Source organism: Cherax quadricarinatus, chromosome 18 (genome assembly GCF_038502225.1).
Source record: "Cherax quadricarinatus isolate ZL_2023a chromosome 18, ASM3850222v1, whole genome shotgun sequence".
NCBI classification, from domain to species: Eukaryota; Metazoa; Arthropoda; class Malacostraca; order Decapoda; family Parastacidae; genus Cherax; species Cherax quadricarinatus.
The window spans coordinates 16501499-16525244 of NC_091309.1; the positions used below are offsets into that span (position 1 = coordinate 16501499).

General features: G+C 43.7%; 1 protein-coding gene across 20 annotated transcripts in view; it reads left to right on the forward strand.

Moving 5' to 3' along the window:
• The window catches only part of LOC128689421 (ankyrin-2), a 989227-nt gene that overhangs the window by 429205 nt on the left and 536276 nt on the right, over positions 1-23746 (forward strand). The window contains exon 1 of one of the 20 annotated variants that reach the window (XM_070086295.1): positions 4335-4529. The exons of the other annotated variants lie outside the window; for them this stretch is intronic. Within the exon in view, the coding sequence (XP_069942396.1) occupies positions 4509-4529 (21 nt within the window). The 5' untranslated portion in view covers positions 4335-4508. Of the gene's footprint in view, positions 1-4334; positions 4530-23746 lie in introns of those variants that run through there. 20 annotated transcript variants of the gene reach the window in all.

Below are 23746 nucleotides of genomic sequence, written 5' to 3' on the forward strand. Positions count from 1 at the left end.
TGATCATCAGAGTACATGGTCATCAGAGTGCATGATCATCAGAGTGCATGGTCATCAGAGTGCATGGTCATCAGAGTACATGGTCATCAGAGTACATGGTCATCAGAGTGCATGATCATCAGAGTGCATGATCATCAGAGTGCATGGTCATCAGAGTGCATGGTCATCAGAGTGCATGGTCATCAGAGTGCATGATCATCAGAGTACATGGTCATCAGAGTACATGGTCATCAGAGTACATGGTCATCAGAGTGCATGGTCATCAGAGTACATGGTCATCAGAGTACATGGTCATCAGAGTGCATGGTCATCAGAGTACATGATCATCAGAGTACATGATCATCAGAGTGCATGGTCATCGGAGTGCATGGTCATCAGAGTACATGGTCATCAGAGTACATGGTCATCAGAGTACATGGTCATCAGAGTGCATGGTCATCAGAGTACATGGTCATCAGAGTACATGGTCATCAGAGTACATGGTCATCGGAGTGCATGGTCATCAGAGTACATGGTCATCAGAGTACATGGTCATCGGAGTGCATGGTCATCAGAGTACATGGTCATCAGAGTACATGGTCATCAGAGTACATGGTCATCAGAGTACATGGTCATCAGAGTGCATGGTCATCGGAGTACATGGTCATCAGAGTGCATGGTCATCAGAGTGCATGGTCATCAGAGTACATGGTCATCAGAGTGCATGGTCATCAGAGTGCATGGTCATACAAACAGTTGCTTCGTCAGAGTCAAGGTGGGGTTATAGCTGTGTCAGAAAGGTTAACTGAGGTTAAAATTATGCCGGAAATTTTTAGAGATGTTGATATAATTTTGAGTATGAGTCATGACAGCTTCGTTTGGATGATCGATCTTTAGTCTCGTTAATGGTTCACTGAACACAGAGTTGTGTTGTGACTCTAGTATATCGTTCATTTCTTTGTTGTCTTCTTTAAATAAGGGCGCCTGATGCCGGGGGATTTTGGACATGAGAAAAAGTAATTTGGGTATCTTTCAGTTTCATTAAAGGCTGTTTGCTCCCTCTGTGTCTCCTAGACTTAGAACAATTTAATAAGTTTGGGCTCAGTATTTTCCATTTATCTAGCCAATATTTTTTTTAAGATAGTTTGAAACCTTTGAGAAAGCGTGTAATTCTTCGTCTTTGCCAGTAGAGGGAGTGTCTCACTCTTTTTAACTTCCATTATCTATCATCTATATTACTCGTACTATCTCTCCAGCATATTTCATTAAGGTTTTGATTTATTTTTATCGCAGTTAATGTTTTTCTTGTTAAAACCGAAACTGTTGAAAATACCCTAATGACTGACTGTGTTGTTGCTCAGGACCAGTGCGTGTGCAGGTCTCAACTTCATTTAGGTGTTGGTCTGAGTTTGCTGTATTTGGCACCGTTATGTTCACTACTAGATCCTGGTTATTTGTTAATTTATAGCGAAGAATGTTTTCCTCTCTGGCCAGTTCTGTTATTTGCTAGCTCAAGGCGAATTTGTTACAGGAACTTAATAACTCATTTGTGTGAGACTTGACCTGGCCTCGCTCATGGGATTTTCCTTGCTATTACCATCTTTGGTACATACTTCCATTTCGGATATCTTAAATTGACATCAAGAAACAGAATATTTGAGGCCGGATTTGAGCGAGTTTTGAGAATAGGGTTGTTTTTAATAACTGGGAAATTACATCTGGTGGGTTATATATAACTGCAATAACTAGATTCTGGCTTTTATTTTTTTACTGCCAAAATTTCGACTGTATTTGAGGTGTTGATTAACTCAATGCAAATGATTTTTTTTTTAGCAGTTTGGTACACACTTACCTCTTACGAACACCTGAGTACTTCCAGCAGGCACTGGAGGTACCTGAGTACTTCAAGCAGACACTGGAGGTTCAGACACATAGCACCTGAGTACTTCCAGCAGGCACTGGAGGTACCTGAGTACTTCAAGCAGACACTGGAGGTTCAGACACATAGCACCTGAGTACTTCCAGCAGGCACTGGAGGTACCTGAGTACTTCAAGCAGACACTGGAGGTTCAGACACATAGCACCTGAGTACTTCCAGCAGGCACTGGAGGTACCTGAGTACTTCAAGCAGACACTGGAGGTTCAGACACATAGCACCTGAGTACTTCCAGCAGGCACTGGAGGTACCTGAGTACTTCAAGCAGACACTGGAGGTTCAGACACATAGCACCTGAGTACTTCCAGCAGACACTGGAGGTTCAGACACATAGCACCTGAGTACTTCCAGCAGACACTGGAGTTTTCTAAAACATTTTTCTCACAGGCAAACACACAGGTCTATTTTTATTGCTGGGTGGGTAGAGGGGAGAGAGAGAGAGAGAGAGAGAGAGAGAGAGAGAGAGAGAGAGAGAGAGAGAGAGAGAGAGAGAGAGAGAGAGAGGAAGGGAGGGGACTGGGGGGTGAGGTGTGTTTGGTATGATGGAAGAGTATGGAGGAGAGGATTCAAGGAAAGGGGAGGAGGAATATGCATGAAGATGAGAATCAGGAAACATGGTGGTAAGTATTTATTTATTAATTATATTACAAATTAGTGTTGTGTGGGATAACACTTGTGTCCAGCAACAGTCTCCATGATCATCTTCGGTTTAAACAAATTATTGAATGACTATTGATTTTCTGATAAGTAATGTTGGTAATGTGTTAAGATAGTTGTGCTTTATTATGTGGCTGTAAAGTATGGCACTCTGGTACACAGTGTGGTGCCTCCCGGGAAGGCTAGATACAGGAGCGGGTTCTGGGGGCGATGACCCCTGGAACAAAGACCAGGTACACGCTATGGAGGTAAACATCACTACTGGTGCACTCAGATACCTAAAGTGAACTCTGCATCTATGTATTGCTATGCATTAGACACTGAGGCGTAAGATAGCTTCCAGCCATCACTGGTGTACTGGAGATGATGAGAGTACAGGTGCCTGCTAGTACTTGTGCTGGAGATGATGAGAGTACAGGTGCCTGCTAGTACTTGTGCTGGAGATGATGAGAGTACAGGTGCCTGCTAGTACTTGTGCTGGAGATGATGAGAGTACAGGTGCCTGCTAGTACTTGTGCTGGAGATAATGAGAGTACAGGTACCTGCTAGTACTTGTGCTGGAGATGATGAGAGTACAGGTGCCTGCTAGTACTTGTGCTGGAGATAATGAGAGTACAGGTACCTGCTAGTACTTGTGCTGGAGATAATGAGAGTACAGGTGCCTGCTAGTACTTGTGCTGGAGATGATGAGAGTACAGGTGCCTGCTAGTACTTGTGCTGGAGATAATGAGAGTACAGGTACCTGCTAGTACTTGTGCTGGAGATAATGAGAGTACAGGTGCCTGCTAGTACTTGTGCTGGAGATGATGAGAGTACAGGTGCCTGCTAGTACTTGTGCTGGAGATGATGAGAGTACAGGTGCCTGCTAGTACTTGTGCTGGAGATGATGAGAGTACAGGTGCCTGCTAGTACTTGTGCTGGAGATAATGAGAGTACAGGTACCTGCTAGTACTTGTGCTGGAGATAATGAGAGTACAGGTGCCTGCTAGTACTTGTGCTGGAGATGATGAGAGTACAGGTGCCTGCTAGTACTTGTGCTGGAGATGATGAGAGTACAGGTGCCTGCTAGTACTTGTGCTGGAGATGATGAGAGTACAGGTGCCTGCTAGTACTTGTGCTGGAGATAATGAGAGTACAGGTACCTGCTAGTACTTGTGCTGGAGATGATGAGAGTACAGGTACCTGCTAGTACTTGTGCTGGAGATGATGAGAGTACAGGTGCCTGCTAGTACTTGTGCTGGAGATAATGAGAGTACAGGTGCCTGCTAGTACTTGTACTGGAGATGATGAGAGTACAGGTACCTGCTAGTACTTGTGCTGGAGATGATGAGAGTACAGGTACCTGCTAGTACTTGTGCTGGAGATGATGAGAGTACAGGTGCCTGCTAGTACTTGTGCTGGAGATGATGAGAGTACAGGTACCTGCTAGTACTTGTGCTGGAGATGATGAGAGTACAGGTGCCTGCTAGTACTTGTGCTGGAGATGATGAGAGTACAGGTGCCTGCTAGTACTGTTGTATACTGTGTTAATGTTATGGTAGTAGTCTCTAAGTTAAGGTCGTCATGAAAGTGGTAAATGTGTAACTTCCCTCTGCCCCCCGACACACTTTTTTACATCTATATATACATAACTGTCAGTCGTCCCCCACTACCCCTCCCCCCAGGCCTTCCCCTGTCACTACCGCCCCCCCACCCGCCCACATGCCATTACCCTGGCACTCTCCCACCCCCACCCAGCCACCAAGATATATAAATATAAAGCTGAGCCCACCACCTCAGCTTAACATTTAGTTTCGAACCTCTGCGAACAACGACCAACGACTTCCGAACGAGTGCGTCTTTGTATCTTGCCGTGTATTCCGCTGTGTCGCCGGAGTCCACGACGCTACGGACGGCGTAGAACATTTACCTCTGGTAAAACTTGACGAGTGACCCAATGAGGTTGCCGTTCCAGAAGGTAGGTAAGGAAGAGGCGGTGCAGGAGCGGTGTTGCAGGTCTGCCCTTCACCCCCTCCCCTTCCCTTTCTCTTGACGCCAAGCAAGAATTCTTAAGATTCCTTGTTGCCAATTCACATTCCTAAGAGACTGTCAGCAAAACAAAGGAAGATAAGGTGTATGGAAAAACCCTATACGTTGCTTGAAGATAATCCTGAGGGTGGGGGGGGATGTCACTACGGCCAGGTGGATGGTGTGACTAACCAGGATGTTAGTACTAGCCACACCAACATGGGTACCACAGCCCAGCTGATCATGAGCTGAAATGAGGAACTGGTTGGAGTTACCCTTATAGATGAAAAGAGGGTATTGAAAAATCTTGGTCTCTTTACGCTTATTGAGTTATCGCTTAGTGCACCTCTGCTTTCCATTTGGGAATATTTTGCAACGTCTGCCATACCTCTTACTTTCGTAGGGAGCGATTTCTATGTGTAGATTTGACCCTAATTCGTCCAGAATTTTCCAGGTGTAGATTATAATGTATCTGTCTCGCCTGTATCCCAGGGAGCACAATTCGAGACTCTTCAAGCGTTCCCAGATCTGCAATATCATCTGCCTTAAAAGAGGCTGTTAATATACAGCAGTATTCCAGCCTAGAGAGAGAGAGAGAGAGAGAGAGAGAGACAGAGAGAGAGAGAGAGAGAGAGAGAGAGAGAGAGAGAGAGAGAGAGAGAGAGAGAGAGAGAGAGAGAGAGAGAGAGAATAAGTAACTTTAAGAATATCATCTTTGGCTTGACGTCTCTTATTTTGAAAGCTCTAGCTATGTGCCTAATCAGCTGGGCTGTGATAACTGTGTAGGCCTGGTAGTCGCTAGAAGCAACAACTTGGTTGACCAGACACTCAACGGGTAACCTGACCTAGGACCGGGCAACGAGGGTAGAGGCACTCTTGAAACCGGTCACAGGGATGTGTTTGTCCTCTTGCACCTGGCGAGCATCTGGTGTTGTCGATGACAGTGTATTGTGAAGGTGTCTTGTTGATGCTGTCATTCTTGTGATTTGGACATGTCTAATTAAGCAGTTTTGGGCATACTTGTAGTCTGTCTTTAGTCGATTCCGGGTATCATTGCCCCTGCGGTCCGGTTCGAGACCAGACCTTCTGGTTAATACAGAATATTAGGAATTCCATAAAACGTAATTTGGAGCAAGCGCTAAGCATATGGCAATCGAAGGTCTGCGTTGTGATGGTATTTTATTTGCCAGGAAATACGAAGAGAGTTTCCTGAGCCTGGTCATACGATGACCTGGTAACTGGAGTGTTGGGTCATATGACCAAAGTCACCTTTATCAAATCATAGCGACTAGTGCCCTAAGAACACTTGTTGAGTGTCAGAAGTCCCCGACTCTTCAACGCCCTCCCTCCATGCATTAGGGAAATTATTACCAACAAGCCTCTGGCTGTCATCAAGAGAGAACAGGACAAGTTGCTCAAATCAGTTCTTGACCAGCAGTAACAGTCTGGTTTATCAGGCCTTGATCCACCGGGAGGCTTGGTCTGGGACCAGGTCGAGGGGGCGTTGACCCCCGGGAACACCCGGGAGCTGATAATTATCTAGCCGAGTGAACATTGCTTCAATAAAACAACTTGTACAGTGTGTGTCTTTTTTCCAGTATTGTCGGCAATATGTCATTTGGGCTCGACTCAGTTGTAGTATGCTAGAAGCCACACGTTAAAAACAGCGAAGTAATTATTATACCAAGAGATAACTTCATAAGTGTAAAGGGACCAAGACTTTTCGATACTTCAAATGTAAGGGAAATGACCAATGGACTTCAAGAGGAAATCTGACATGGTCCGCCAGGCAGTTCCACACCAGCCTGAGCGCACTGTTTACAATGTGTTGCAAACATATAGCAGCAGTTGTTTGACTGATCTGGTCATCAGTCAGAAGTCCTGAGTCGGGACCGTTTATATACATTATCTTTTTCGGACGCCTTCCAAACCCATACTCCTCTCATATCACGCCCACACGTTATTCACGCCCTCACACCCATATATCATGCCTGCACCACCTCTCCATATGCCTGCACAGTGTTGCTGCCCAGTTAAGAACATAAGAAAGAAGGAACACTGCAACAGGCCTACTGACCCATGCTGTGACGTAAATGATGTCACTACCGTCACTGTCCTCCCAGTCTCGTCATCATGGGTCTGTAGTCCACCCCCCCCCCCCCGGCTTAGAACAATGACCACCTAGTCAGGTCACTTCCACTTAAGGAAGGAGCACAGCACGAGAAGCTGGTAGCACAAGCTAGTCAGGTCCAACTCACACCCACCCACACCCACTCATGTATTTATCCAACCTATTTTTTAAAATTACACAAGGTCTTAGCTTCTATGACGGTACTCGGGAGTTTGTTCCACTCATCCACAACTCTATTATCAAACCAGTGCTTTCCTATGTCCTTCCTGAATCTGAACTTTTCCAACTTGAAATCATTGCTGCGAGTCCTGTCTTGGCTGGATATTTTCAGCACGATATTTACATCCCCCATTATTTATTCCTGTCTTCCATTTATACACCTCAATCATATCCCCCCTAATTCTACGCCTTTCTAGAGAGTGCAGATTCAGGGCCTCAGTCTATCCTCATATGGAAGATTTCTTATACATGGGATCATCTTTGTCATCCTCCTATGTACGTTTTCCAGAGCATTTATATCTATTCTGTAATACGGTGACCAGAACTGAGCAGCATAGTCTAAATGAGGCCTAACCAAGGATATATAGAGTTGAAGAACAACCTGAGGTCTTCTATTATTTATTATCCTTTTAATGTCTTGTGAAAATATAAATGCAGCTGTCAGTAGAGAGCCGCCGGGAATACTTCACACGTTCATCATTCATGGTGGCAACACCGTGCCAGTGTTGCCTCAGAATGCAGCACATTACTCTTAGAACTGTTGCATATTATATATCATCAAACACTAAACCTGAGTGGGTCGGTTATTCAGGCGAAGCAATGTTGAAGGTACGATCCTCCGTCTGCTAAATGCGGCACTGTCTCTGATCACTCAAGTTGTTGGTATGTATAATGGTTCACAGAAGCGACAAGGTGATAAATTAGACACATGTGCAACACTTGGGTATCTTTAATGTGGTAACGTTTCGCCACACAGTGGCTTCATCAGTCCAATACAAAGAAGAATTGCGTAAGGAGAGGAGAAGTTTGAGGTAATCAGTCCCTCAACCTGGAATCGATGTGTTCAGTCCATCACTCTTGTAGGAAGTACAGCATAGGGCCAGAGAGGTGGCTTATATACTGCAGACAGATGAGGTGAAGCAGGAGGAGGCGGGATCACAGTGGGACCTGCCACTAGTCTAAGTAGGCCATCGTCCAAAGGTTGGGCAAGCGTTGAAGTCTTTGTACCAAGATCCCATGATGTTGCAGTGTCTGACAGATGTGATGAATGGTTTTGAAAACCGACAAGTTGAAGAATTGAGACACTTATGCAACACCTCTCTGGCCCTATGCTGCACTTCCTACAAGAGTGATGGACTGAACACATCGATTCCAGGTTGAGGGACTGATTACCTCAAACTTCTCCTCTCCTTACGCAATTCTACTTTGTATTGGACTGATGAAGCCACTGTGTGGCGAAACGTTTCTTCAACAAAGGTTCCCATGTGTTGCATAAGTGTCTCAATTCTTCAACTTGTCGGTTTTCAAAACCATTCATCACACAAAGAAGAATGGTGAAGATCAGGAGTTTGAGGCTGAGGGACTGATTACCTCAATTATTATTATAATGATAACTAAGCGCTAAACCCAAACTCCTTCCGATCTTCATCACTCTTCTTTGTATTGGACTGATGAAGCCGCTGTGTGGCGAAACGTTTCCATAATAAAGATACCCAAGTGTCGCACATGTGTCTACTTGATCATGCTGTTAGTAATTACAAAGTGCAGGATTTTAACAGGCTGTTCATGTACCCTGGCCTGGGGGGAGAGACGAAAGAATTTCAGGGGTCCGTGAACCGGAGGCAAAAACTTTTTTTCTCGATTTTTTTCTTGTTACTTTGAAAATTATCTTTGTTAAGGAATTCAGTTTTAGTTCAAATTATGTAATTAATGTGTTGTTTCATTTCAGACATGATGCAACATGGTATACCATAATTGCCTGAGTTTGTGTGTGTGTCAGTGTGTTTGTATATTTATATAGGGAGGAGGACTTAGCTCTTATCAGATTTGAAAAGGGGATCTGTGCCTCAAAGTGTTTAAAACTCCTGCCATAGTGGCTGCAGCAACGTAATTCTGCCGACGTAAATGATGTCACTACCGTCACTGTCCTCCCAGTCTCCTCACCACATTCTTGCAGCCATCAGTGGCAATTTGTATGATTCTCTCCGCTCTTACATCCTGGAGGATGTATTGAGCAGTTTGAAGGAACACTTTTTTGTACATGTTGGGCAGTTTGATACATTCCAACCTAGTGTCAACCTGTCTGTGGTATCGATAATCATCACTCCCGTGGCTCGGTCTACAACCAGGCTTCATACTTCACTACTTTGTTGTGTTGGGTTCTAGAAAGTGAAGGTAGCAAGAATACAAACGGATGTGCTGTTATATGGCGATGTATTGATACACAAAGACGGAGCCTAGTAGATCTACACCTGCCGCCACTGTTGCGACCCCTAAAAGGGACACAATGTATATGATGTATATTTGATGTATGTTATCTTTCATATATAATTTTATATTGCTGATATTTTTATTAATAGCTAAAATGGAAATATCTTACTTTATATTATTATTTGACTTACCTATGTCATTAGGTTGGATGTAACATTTACACTTCACTGTTCGAGAGTTGTGGTTGGCTGTCCGCATTGGTAAACTGCTTAGCTAAGTATCAGCTCGCTTATTTACCTGCCAGCGTCTCTGCATTACCAGGGGCGAGTCACGTGATATCACCTGATGTGAGGTCTGTAGTCGAGAAATCGCTCTCGATAGCTGGTCATCGCTCGACAAGCACCGGTTCTCCATCTGCTCTTGGTCTGGGGAGCTTGGCTCCCCCCATCTGCTCCTAGTCCTGGTAGCATTCCTCTTTTCTTTCTTCGTTATTTAGATTGTGTAGCTCTGTTCACAAAGCATTGTTCAGACTTAGTGATTTTTTACGTTTTGCTGAGGTGTGTCGTACCGGCACTCTAAGTCAACCCAGGTCCCAAGCTAAAGCTTTTGACCTGTTTTGTGTCGCATCTGTGCACCGTCGTAGTCGGGAATTTGGTTATGCTGAGCTTAGAATCATTGTTAAGGGAGTTTTATGACTTTCATGGAGGCTCTGCTGAAGGTCCCCAGTTAGGGTCGTTATTTTGTCTCCTTCTTGTTGACTCTGTGCTGCTGCGTGTTACATTATTGTTTGGAGAATGGTTCGTCATATTGTTCAAGCAAGCTGTTTCGATTACCTTGTTGGTCAAGAAGATACATTATTTAAGGACATTTAGTCAGTCACTGTTTAAGTCTAAGTCAAGTCTGAGGCATAACGAACAACTTTAAGCACATACACATTCTCACACATACACTTGTATATGCTGGTATTATTTTTATACTTGACAACATACCAGACGGTACTTAAAAGTCATACTGATATGAAATGTGCCTTCAGCACTATGCTACTATATGTACAATTTAAATTTGCACTACAAGAGATGTGTAAGAGCTTATATCCCGAATTATATCAGTCTATTTTGATTTTGTCCACCTACACAACCTTGTTAATAAATATATCAATTTTTATTTCGTTAGTCAGTATCCTAAAGCACTATTAAAATTTACCTTAATTTTAAAGGATAACTGGACTAGAATACTTTCTGTCAAACTGTTACAAAACCAGAAACAAGCTAGATGCTAGAGGGGGTTCAATAAGTTGACCTTCTAGTATTTATGCAGGTGTCTATACTTTATAGATATCGAATTTTGTATCACCACCTGGTCTGGATGATAACTGCTAGACCTGACTCCTAGTGCGCACTTCAAAAGAAGTCACGTGACTAGCTTGCACAAGGAATGGCGAATATAAAGGTATTGGCGTGCATATATATATATATATATATATATATATATATATATATATATATATATATATATATATATATATATATATATATATATATATATATATATATATATATATATATATTTATATATATATATATATTTACACAAGTGTTACACGGATTGACAGCCTGCTCAGTCAGGCTGTTTGTGCTCACCTCACGCGGTCTAACATAGAGACTACGACGCAACTGTTCACAAACTATGTTCAGGAGTTTATTGAAAACATTTTTGTATTGATTTCCCTGGTATTTGTTTATTGTGTTATGGTTTAGTGTGCTTATTGCATCCCTGCTTTTCAGTGGCGTATTTAGCACCGTCTACCGTTGCCTCCTGTCTCGTAAGAAGTAACTTGATTGGATAGATTTCAAACAGTCCGCCCCTATCCAGGTGGGTATTTGAACTGACATGGCCATTGAAAGTCAAAATATGAATTTTATTGAAAGCACTGGCTAGTATCCAAGCCTCGTCAACAACGTGCCAGTGCCTCCAGGCATATGGTGTCACGCTACAGAGGTTCTCAATGAGCAGTTTGCTAGTTGCACTCAGGGTTGGCAGTGGTTGAAGCCTTAATCTTGGCCCTCACACTTTGTTATTGTCTTGGCTTTAAATGTGTCACTCTCTCTTCAGATAAAATGGGAATTTTCATCACACACCTAATTATCTAGAGTTTAGATTCATCGTTTAGATTCTAAACGATGAATCTTGGATAAGTTCCTCTAGTCAGTTCTTGATGATCCAGATGATTCACTCACACTTTTGCAACACAGTTGTCATCTTAAGATTTGTTAAGTTATACCATGAATTAAAGAAAGATCCTGAACTTCATCTTACGAAGGAGACAAAGCAAATGCGATATTAATTATGGACAAGGTAGATTATAGTGAAGAAATGTACATGGTATTAGAAGACGTGGCAACTTACGTGCCTCTTATTTAGACTAACAGTTGACATAATAATTTTTTTTTTTTCGTTAATGGGACAGACAACTCTGCCAACGTCTCCAAAATTTCTGACAAACATAGACCTTCTCGACTCTGACGTCGTAGAGTCCGGACACAGGAGTCATCTCAGAACCATTGATATAGCCGCGTTCAACAGTACTAGTAGAAAAACACTCACAAAAAATAGAACAATAACAATGGCATCTCACTTTTACTTGTTGCAGGTTGCATCATTGCTCGTGTTGGTTGCAACACCGAGCGGAATACCATCGGAATACTGGTAGAGCTTTGATGAGTTCTGAGAGTTTTTTTTTAGTCTCAGAGTCCGGCCTTTGGCTAAGTTTGTATGGTGCTTGCCTGGTCAAGCAGGCTGTTGCTGATCTTGACACCTTGTCAGGATACTTGTGCAGTTTCTTCTTGAAGACTTCTACACTTGTCCCAGCAGTGTTTCTGTTATGTTCTGGTAAGATGTCGAATAGTCTGAGACCACGGATTTTTTTTTCGGAGGGCGGGGGCAGAAGTTGATGCATCAACAACGTGCTGTTACCCACAGCTATATGATACATAATAAGAACAAAAACTAGCTATGTTTCCCTGTCATATTCCATTAAACATGATGGATTTCATACATAGTATTGCAATTTATCAGCCTGAGCTGGGAGGTTTTAGTAAGGTAATTTTTCAGCAGCTGCTGTGTGTGTAGGTGGGAGGGATATGTGAGCGCCTAACACATGATGCCACGCCCACTGCCATTCTCTGTACCCTTTATACTTAATACAGAATAATAATATACTTATTCGTGAGAATCAAAACATTTGTTGTATTTTAGTTTGGATTTATTTTTTCAGGTTACTTGGAGATCAGAGCTCTGATCTTCTTCCAAGTCTCGTCTCTGCTCTCGTCCCCAGCTGTTGCCTTTGTCAGACGCATCTCTTCCTCTTTATATGTTTACCTGTGTGAATCTAAATGCACGAGTTTGGTGAGAGTTTTGGCGAGTCGGTGTTCGGGTGGTGATGGGAGCTTCAAGGTGTTGGTGCAGCCTCCTGTGTGTGTCACGGTGTTCAAGACAATTGTTTGCTTAGTTGCAGCTCAGAGACGAATTGGGGTAAGGATTTACACTGGAATAGATTTGAAGCTGAGATAAGAGGGAGAGAAATGATGGTTTAGTGAAGAGAAATACGGTGACATGAGAGTGGAAAGGGAAAGGAGAGGAGGTAAGTAACGTTGGATGGAACTGCACTGGAGTGGAATGGGTTTAGTAATTCATGTGGAAGGGATGCTGGAAGGGTGGAGAGTGCAGTGAGCGAAAAGTAAAGGAAAAATTCCTGTCACACTGCGGTGGGGATATTTTTTGCTAGCTGGTTGTGGCACTCATTGGTGTGGGTCACGTACACCACTTCCAGTGCCTCCACTCCCCGTCACCCAGAGCTCTCTGGGTGACGGGGTTTCCTTCCATGGCATTTACCTTGTCACCCAGTGATTCCCTCCGTGGCACCCAAGGTTTCCTCCCGGGGGTTAAGGCATGTTGTGGTCCCATTCATCTTGATGACACACTCTTACCAATTTATGTACTGTGCCAAACATTATTCCTGTATCCAGGAGTCTCCTCACATCTGTTTCACTACACTTCTTCACTTATCCTCACGTAAACAAGAGCCTTCCTTGTACATTACAAGTGTCACGTGATTTATGCTGCCTGGGAAATACCCGAGTCCGATTTCCTGAGTTTTTTTCTTCCACAGTCCTATTCATGCTAGACTTCCTGGTGACCGTGTGATCCAGCAGGCTGTTGTTTACTTCCAGCCCACAGGCTTTTTCTTGCATTTGGCAGAATTTTTTTTAAGCTTTTGTCGTGTCTTAGTGATTTCTGTTTGGTTACTCTTTCACTACTTGTAACATCTGTAGTTCTTTTTATTAATAAAGTAACTCATTTCTCTTGCGATAGCTTCCGCTTTCTCTTTGTATACATGGCCCCGTTTTCAATTTTTTTTTTAAATAGTCCGTCATACTGTTTTTTTTTGTAATTTGTTGATCGCATTCGTGCACTCCTGTTTCGTTATTCCATCTTTCTCCACTTATGTCAATTCATCATCTCCATACGTCCGCCGAGGTATTTGCTTCGTCTGCAGCAACCCACTCTCTCTCTCTCTCTCTCTCTCTCTCTCTCTCTCTTTCTCTCTCTTTCTCTTTCTCTCTTCCCTCCCGGGTAATGTAGTCAGTCTTATGCCTCTCCATCACATTTTCAGAATTTAGTGCTCCTCTCTTCCCTGGTTACCCCCTCTTTCTAACCCCTTCTCACCCCCTGACCCCTCCCTAAGACTTCTTCTCCACCATCCCACCAAGCCGCCCCTCCCGACCCTCGCTTGAGGTGCGGCCAGAAAATTGAGGAAGTGGCACTTTCATCCAACCCAGAGAAATTTGCATCTGGCATGCGAAATGAGAGTATGTTGTTAGTAGTGAGTCTGTGATGATGTGAGAGTATGTTGTCAGTAGTGAGTCTGTGATGATGTGAGAGTATGTTGTCAGTAGTGAGTCTGATGATGTGAGAGTATGTTGTCAGTAGTGAGTCTGTGATGATGTGAGAGTATGTTGGCAGTAGTGAGTCTGTGGTGATGATGTTGTGAAAGTATGTTGGCAGTAGTGAGTCTGTGATGATGATGTGAGAGTATGTTGGCAGTAGTGAGTCTGTGATGATGATGTGAGAGTATGTTGGCAGTAGTGAGTCTGTGATGATGTTGTGAGAGTATGTTGGCAGTAGTGAGTCATAAGACGGTGATGAAGTTGTGAGAGTATGTTGGCAGTAGTGAGTCTGTGATGTGAGAGTATGTTGGCAGTAGTGAGTATGTGATGATGTGAGAGTATGTTGGCAGTAGTGAGTCTGTGATGATGTTGTGAGAGTATATTGGCAGTAGTGAGTCTGTAATGATGTTGCGAGAGTATGTTGGCAGTAGTGAGTCTGTGATGATGTTGCGAGAGTATGTTGGCAGTAGTGAGTCTGTGATGATGATGTGAGAGTATGTTGGCAGTAGTGAGTCTGTGATGAAGTTGCGAGAGTATGTTGGCAGTAGTGAGTCTGTGATGATGTTGCGAGAGTATGTTGGCAGTAGTGAGTCTGTGATGATGTTGCGAGAGTATGTTGGCAGTAGTGAGTCTGTGATGATGATGTGAGAGTATGTTGGCAGTACTGAGTCTGTGATGATGTTGTGAGAGTATGTTGGCAGTAGTGAGTCTGTGATGTTGTGAGAGTATATTGGCAGTAGTGAGTCTGTGATGATGTTGTGAGAGTATGTTGGCAGTAGTGAGTCTGTGATGATGTTGTGAGAGTATGTTGGCAGTAGTGAGTCTGTGATGATGTTGTGAGAGTATGTTGGCAGTAGTGAGTCTGTGATGATGTTGTGAGAGTATGTTGGCAGTAGTGAGTCTGTGATGATGTTGCGAGAGTATGTTGGCAGTAGTGAGTCTGTGATGATGTTGTGAGAGTATGTTGGCAGTAGTGAGTCTGTGATGATGTTGTGAGAGTATGTTGGCAGTAGTGAGTCTGTGATGATGTTGTGAGAGTATGTTGGCAGTAGTGAGTCTGTGATGATGTTGTGAGAGTATGTTGGCAGTAGTGAGTCTGTGATGATGTTGTGAGAGTATGTTGGCAGTAGTGAGTCTGTGATGATGTTGCGAGAGTATGTTGGCAGTAGTGAGTCTGTGATGATGTTGTGAGAGTATGTTGGCAGTAGTGAGTCTGTGATGATGTTGCGAGAGTATGTTGGCAGTAGTGAGTCTGTGATGATGTTGCGAGAGTATGTTGGCAGTAGTGAGTCTGTGATGATGATGTGAGAGTATGTTGGCAGTACTGAGTCTGTGATGATGTTGTGAGAGTATGTTGGCAGTAGTGAGTCTGTGATGTTGTGAGAGTATATTGGCAGTAGTGAGTCTGTGATGATGTTGTGAGAGTATGTTGGCAGTACTGAGTCTGTGATGATGTTGTGAGAGTATGTTGGCAGTAGTGAGTCTGTGATGATGTTGCGAGAGTATGTTGGCAGTAGTGAGTCTGTGATGATGTTGTGAGAGTATGTTGGCAGTAGTGAGTCTGTGATGATGTTGTGAGAGTATGTTGGCAGTAGTGAGTCTGTGATGATGTTGTGAGAGTATGTTGGCAGTAGTGAGTCTGTGATGATGTTGTGAGAGTATGTTGGCAGTAGTGAGTCTGTGATGATGTTGTGAGAGTATGTTGGCAGTAGAGAGTCTGTGATGATGTTGCGAGAGTATGTTGGCAGTAGTGAGTCTGTGATGATGTTGTGAGAGTATGTTGGCAGTAGTGAGTCTGTGATGATGTTGTGAGAGTATGTTGGCAGTAGTGAGTCTGTGATGATGTTGTGAGAGTATGTTGGCAGTAGTGAGTCTGTGATGATGTTGTGAGAGTATGTTGGCAGTAGTGAGTCTGTGATGATGTTGTGAGAGTATGTTGGCAGTAGTGAGTCTGTGATGATGTTGTGAGAGTATGTTGGCAGTAGTGAGTCTGTGATGATGTTGTGAGAGTATGTTGGCAGTAGTGAGTCTGTGATGATGTTGTGAGAGTATGTTGGCAGTAGTGAGTCTGTGATGATGTTATGGAAAACTGGAACAGAGTATACTACAAACTCTGGCCATACTATAGATTGAAAAAATAATGTAAGGGACCTGGGAGTAGTAATGTCTGAGAATCTCACTTTCAAGGATTACAACAGTGCCACGATCACAACTGCAAAGAAAATAAAAGGATGGATAATGAGAACGTTCAAAACGAGAGATGCCAAGCCAATGATGATCCTTTTAAAATCACTTGTTCTCTCTAGGCTGGAATACTGCTGTACATTAACATCTCCGTTCAAAGCAGGTGAAATTGCGGATCTAGAGTGTGTCCAGAGAACCTTTACTGCACGTATAAGTTCTGTCAAGCACCTTAACTACTGGGAACGCTTGGAAGTACTTGACTTGTACTCGTTGGAACGCAGGAGAGATATATCATAATCTACACTTGGAAAATCCTGGAAGGAATGGTCCCGAATCTGCGCACACGATTCACTCCCTACGAAAGTTAAAGACTGGGCAGGCGATGCAAAATGCCCCCAGTTAAAAGTAGGGACGCCATTGGTACACTAAGAGAAAACACCATAAGTGTCCGGGGCCCAAGACTGTTCAACAGCCTCCCACCAAGCATAAGGGGAATTACCAATAAACCCCTGGCTGCCTTCAAGACAGAGCTGGACAGTTATCTAAAGTCAGTGCCTGATCAGCCGAGCTGTGGTTCGTACGTTGGACTGAGTGCTGCCAGCAGTAACAGCCTGGTTGATCAGACCCTGATCCACCGGGAGGCCTGGTCGTGGACCGGGCTCCGGGGGCGTTGATCCTCGGAATAACCTCCAGGTAGACTCCAGGTAGGTGCAGCGTGTATGTACTCACCTAACTGTACTCAGCTAATTGTGGTTTTGTGTGTGTGTGTGTGTGTGTGTGTGTGTGTGTGTGTGTGTGTGTGTGTGTGTGTGTGTGTGTGTGTGTGTGTGTGTGTGTGTGCTGCTGTGTATGTGGTTGATGTGCATTCGCGTGTGGTGCTGTGTAATTCATCAGTATTGTACACACAGTATACACTCGTGTTATGCACTTAGAAGCAAGCAGCAGTTAGTGCATCACCACCTCGTCTGCACACGTTGTTACTGACACACTGCAGTCATATCTCTATATTGGCCTTACTGCATTGTGTAATTCTCTCTCTCTCTCTCTGTCATTGGTGTTGGTCTCCTAGTGAGCTCGTGTTGGTGAGCGTCATAGAACATCAGGAGTCTCCTGGGCAGGTAAAGCTCTCTAAGGGTGATGCATGCAGGAGGACCCCGGGGTCTCCCATGGGTTATCGAGAATCGTTACGCAGGAAATAAGTGGTGATTGAAGCACTTTGATAAGGGCGTGGGAGGCGCCAGCCAGTAGTTTCTGGCGACTTAACGAGGAGTGGCGGTCCATGAGGCCGGAATGAAATCTCAGGCTTAGGGTACGATGATTAGGTGGGGGGTGAGGACGTGTGTCTTGGGGAATGTCAGCCGTGAAGTTTTGGTTGGGTAGTGGAGTACTGGAAGGTGGAGAGGTGGAGGTGGACCTTGAAGGAGGGTGAGGATGAGAGAAGGACTTCGAGGAGAGAGCAGTACGAGTGAAAGATACCTGGGAACCTCCAAGGCTGTGAGAGGCTCACCCTCATTACTATGGTGGTGCTCCATACACGTAGCCAGCCTCCTGTTGCTGTTTTACTAGTCAGGAAATAACACGGTGTCTCCTGACATAGTGTCTCCTGACACGGTGTCTCCTGACAGAGTGTTTCCTGACACAGTGTCTCCTGATAGTTTCCCGATACAAGGAGGGACAAAAACAACCAGGTATCGTTCATTTGGCTTAACTACAACCGTTTCTCAGCACTGTAGTTCACACCAGTCACTAACAACACTACTACACTCAGCGCTGTAGTTCACACCTGTCACTAACAACACTACTACTCTCAGCACTGTAGTTCACACCTGTCACTAACAACACTACTACACTCAGCACTGTAGTTCACACCTGTCACTAACAACACTACTACTCTCAGCACTGTAGTTCACACCAGTCACTAACAACACTACTACTCTCAGCACTGTAGTTCACACCAGTCACTAACAACACTACTACACTCAGCACTGTAGTTCACACCTGTCACTAACAACACTACTACTCTCAGCACTGTAGTTCACACCAGTCACTAACAACACTACTACACTCAGCACTGTAGTTCACACCTGTCACTAACAACACTACTACTCTCAGCACTGTAGTTCACACCAGTCACTAACAACACTACTACTCTCAGCACTGTAGTTCACACCAGTCACTAACAACACTACTACACTCAGCACTGTAGTTCACACCTATCACTAACAACACTACTACTCTCAGCACTGTAGTTCACACCAGTCACTAACAACACTACTACTCTCAGCACTGTAGTTCACACCAGTCACTAACAACACTACTACTCTCAGCACTGTAGTTCACACCAGTCACTAACAACACTACTACACTCAGCACTGTAGTTCACACCAGTCACTAACAACACTACTACTCTCAGCACTGTAGTTCACACCAGTCACTAACAACACTACTACACTCAGCACTGTAGTTCACACCTGTCACTAACAACACTACTACTCTCAGCACTGTAGTTCACACCAGTCACTAACAACACTACTACTCTCAGCACTGTAGTTCACACCAGTCACTAACAACACTACTACACTCAGCACTGTAGTTCACACCAGTCACTAACAACACTACTACTCTCAGCACTGTAGCTAACAACACTACTACTCTCAGCACTGTAGTTCACACCAGTCACTAACAACACTACTACTCTCAGCACTGTAGTTCACATCAGTCACTAACAACACTACTACTCTCAGCACTGTAGTTCACACCAGTCACTAACAACACTACTACTCTCAGCACTGTAGTTCACACCAGTCACTAACAACACTACTACTCTCAGCACTGTAGTTCACACCAGTCACTAACAACACTACTACACTCAGCACTGTAGTTCACACCAGTCACTAACAACACTACTACTCTCAGCACTGTAGTTCACACCAGTCACTAACAACACTACTACACTCAGCACTGTAGTTCACACCTGTCACTAACAACACTACTACTCTCAGCACTGTAGTTCACACCAGTCACTAACAACACTACTACTCTCAGCACTGTAGTTCACACCAGTCACTAACAACACTACTACACTCAGCACTGTAGTTCACACCAGTCACTAACAACACTACTACTCTCAGCACTGTAGCTAACAACACTACTACTCTCAGCACTGTAGTTCACACCAGTCACTAACAACACTACTACTCTCAGCACTGTAGTTCACATCAGTCACTAACAACACTACTACTCTCAGCACTGTAGTTCACACCAGTCACTAACAACACTACTACACTCAGCACTGTAGTTCACACCAGTCACTAACAACACTACTACTCTCAGCACTGTAGTTCACACCAGTCACTAACAACACTACTACTCTCAGCACTGTAGTTCACACCTGTCACTAACAACACTACCACACTCAGCACTGTAGTTCACACCAGTCACTAACAACACTACTACTCTCAGCACTGTAGTTCACACCTGTCACTAACAACACTACTACTCTCAGCACTGTAGTTCACACCTGTCACTAACAACACTACTACTCTCAGCACTGTAGTTCACACCAGTCACTAACAACACTACCACACTCAGCACTCTAGTTCACACCAGTCACTAACAACACTACTACTCTCAGCACTGTCGTACCTACTCCTGAAACCGTGCTTCCTATCATCACTTTTTCATATAGTGTTGCTGGATGACAGGTACTAGGACTGCCTGCAGCAAACATCAACAGCCTGGCTGACCAAGACGTGAACCACAAGGCCTAGTGTGAGACCCGACACAGTGGCCATGATTCTCAGTAGATCGGTATTATTATTATTATTACTATTATTATTATTATTATTATTATTATTATTATTATTATTATTATTATTATTATCATCTCTGGATAATAATAATAATACATCTGGATAATATTAATAATTATCTTTGGAAAATAGTAATTATCTCTGGATAATAATAATTCCTCCTCTGGAGGAGGAAAGTGAAGAGAAGAAACTGAGAAGAGGAGGAGGAGGAGAAGGAAGGAGAAGAGTAGGAGGAAAGAGAAGAGGAAGAGGCAGGAGTAATGTTGGGGAGAAGCGACTCTTGCTTTTCCCCTGGATATTCTGGTGCATTAATTTTAGGTAAGTAATGTAAGTGTATTATGCAGGTGTTACTGTACATCCTGTGTATTATGCAGGTGTTACTGTACATCCTGTGTATTATACAGGTGTTACTGTACATCCTGTGTATTATGCAGGTGTTATTGAACATCCTGTGTATTATGCAGGTGTTGCTGAACATCCTGTGTATTATGCAGGTGTTGCTGAACATCCTGTGTATTATGCAGGTGTTACTAAACATCCTGTGTATTATGCAGGTGTTACTAAACATCCTGTGTATTATGCAGGTGTTACTGAACATCCTGTGTATTATGCAGGTGTTGCTGAACATCCTGTGTATTATGCAGGTGTTACTAAACATCCTGTGTATTATGCAGGTGTTACTAAACATCCTGTGTATTATGCAGGTGTTACTAAACATCCTGTGTATTATGCAGGTGTTACTGAACATCCTGTGTATTATGCAGGTGTTACTGAACATCCTGTGTATTATGCAGGTGTTGCTGAACATCCTGTGTATTATGCAGGTGTTACTAAACATCCTGTGTATTATGCAGGTGTTACTAAACATCCTGTGTATTATGCAGGTGTTGCTGAACATCCTGTGTATTATGCAGGTGTTATTGAACATACTGTGTCAAGACTTCTTTAGCACCCGGGGTTGTAGTTGGAAGTGAGTGCTGGTCAAGACTTCTCTAGCACCCGGGGTTGTTCTTAGGCTAATCCAGACCCACTGGATAAATTGAATCAAGATCCCCGTAGGTCGTCCTCTAGTTGACCTAACTAGTGTGTTTGTGTAACTTACATAAGAACATAAGAAAGAAGGAACACTGCAGCAGGCCTAATGGCCCATGCGAGGCAGGTCCAATTCACCTGACCTGACCTGACTAGGTCAGGTCACATCCACTTAAGGAAGGAGCACGCATCAGACCTATTAGCACAAGCTAGTCAGGTCCAGCTCACACCCACCCATATCCACTCATGTTTATATGGCATGGGTATTTTCTTGTCCATTGTTTAGAACTTTGCATTTGTCTATATTAAACTGCATTTGCCACTTCTCCGACCATTGTATCAGTCTATTAAATCTTTCTGGAGTGCTCTAATGTCCTCTTTAGAATGAATTAGGCGACCTATTTTGGTGTCATCAGCAAACTTGATAATGTCGCCATTTGTCCCCTCATCTGTGTCGCTTATATAAATTGTGAACAACAAGGGGCCCAACACTGACCCCTGTGGACCACTCGTGACGCTTCCCCACTCTGATTTCTCCCCATTGATGCAAACTTTCTGCTGTCTATCTGTCAACCATGCCTCTACCCAGGAAAAATTATCGATCTATTCCGTGTGCCTTAATTTTCTTCAATAGCCTCTGATGTGGAACTCTGTCAAAAGCCTTACTGAAGTCTATATACACAATATCATATTTATTACCATGATCTACCTCCTCAAATACCTTAGTGAAAAAAATTGATAAATTCATAAGGCAGGAACGCCCCTTTGTAAAACCATGTTGAGATTCATTAATCAGTTTATGCCTTTCAAGATGGCTACGAATGGCCTCGGCCATTATTGATTTCATGAATTTTCCCACTTTGGAGGTAAGGCTTATTGGTCTATAGGTAAATAGGTATTATGGAGGTAAGGCTTATTGGTCTATAGGTAAATAGTTATTACATTTGCCATTATCCACTTGTCTGGCACTATGCAAGTTTGTAGTGATATGTTGAAAAGATTAGCCAAAGGTTTGCTAAGTTCCTCTTTACATTCCTTTAAAACTCTTGTAAGCAGTTCATCATTCCTGGGGATTTGTTCGGTTTTAGGTTGTAAAGTGAACCAGTGTTGCAGACCCCGCTATGTAGCGTTGGTGGGGTGTACCTGGTGGGGTCTACCTGGTGGGGTGTACCTGGTGGTGGTGTACCTGGTTTGTACCTAGTGGTGTTCCTGGTGGTGTATACCTGGTGGTGTGTGTTTGGTGGTGTGTACCTGGTGATGTGTACCTAGGTAGTGTGTACCTAGTCGTGTTTACGTGGTGGTGTGTACCTGGAGGTACCAGGAAACTTGTATAAAGTGGATGGTGCCAGGCCGGAGGTTAGAGCCGGTGATACCAACACCAATTTCCTCCCAAACTAGAAATTGCGCTACTAAGATTACAAACTTATTTCAGAATTTCAGGTATGGCAGAATTAACCAGAGAGGCTAGCGGGTGTTGTGGTGCTACCAGCGTTGTCCAACTTACTAGCTAAGCCTGGTAAGGTATACCAAAGTGCGATAATCTACTCTCCCACACTTAAATGGTCTTACATTTCTAATTAATGAGTGTAAGTCTTCTTTTAAGCGATTTCAACAGAAGTCGCTTTTTTAAATAAGCAATATAGAAACATTTCATTGTTTACGTGATGTTGGAGACAGCCAGGGAAGCATCGCTTCCGCGGCCTGGTCTCGGGTTGATAGACTGATCGGTCAGGCTATTAGTGCTAGTAGCAGGCACCGCATCGTAGGCACCACAGCCCGGTCGATCAAGAACTAACTTAAGGAACTTATCGAAGTAAACATAAAGACAAAAAAAAAAGTATTTTTTCGATATTTAGGTTAATGCTCGTCTGGAGATTATTGGAAAATCTGGACCTGAACGAAGCTCAGATTACACAAAGATTTTAAGAACACGTGTTCTGAAAACACCCCGGTAAAAATAGTGTGTTATGGGATTAGTGTGATGTATATTCTCTCTCTCTCTCTCTCTCTCTCTCTCTCTCTCTCTCTCTCTCTCTCTCTCTCTCTCTCTCTCTCTCTCTCTCTCTCTCTCTCTCTCTGGGGATTTAATTACGGTATCTGACACTTTGTTGATGATTTTGTTATATGAAGCAGCTGTGATGGCAGGTGTTGTGTGAGACAGGTATTAGTACTGGTGTTGGTAGTGTTGCTGGTGTGGTGCAGGTGTTGGTATTGAAGCAACAAGTGTTGATGTTGGTGCAACGGGTGTTGGTATTGATGCAACTAGTGTTGATGTTGGTGCAACAGGTGTTGGTATTGATGCAACAAGTGTTGATGTTGGTGCAACGGGTGTTGGTATTGATGCAACTAGTGTTGATGTTGGTGCAACAGGTGTTGGTATTGATGCAACAGTTGTTGGTATTGGTATAGGTGCAGCAGGTGTTGATAGGGGTGCAACAGGTGTTGGCGGTGTTGATGGAGGTGCAGCAGGTGTTGGCGGTGTTGATGGAGGTGCAGCAGATGTTGGCGGTGTTGATGGTGGTGCAGTAGGTGTTGATGGAGGTGCAGCAGGTGTTGGCGGTGTTGATGGAGGTGCAGCAGGTGTTCGCTGTGGCACATCATGTAATAGCGGTGGTGGTAGTGTAGCAGGTAC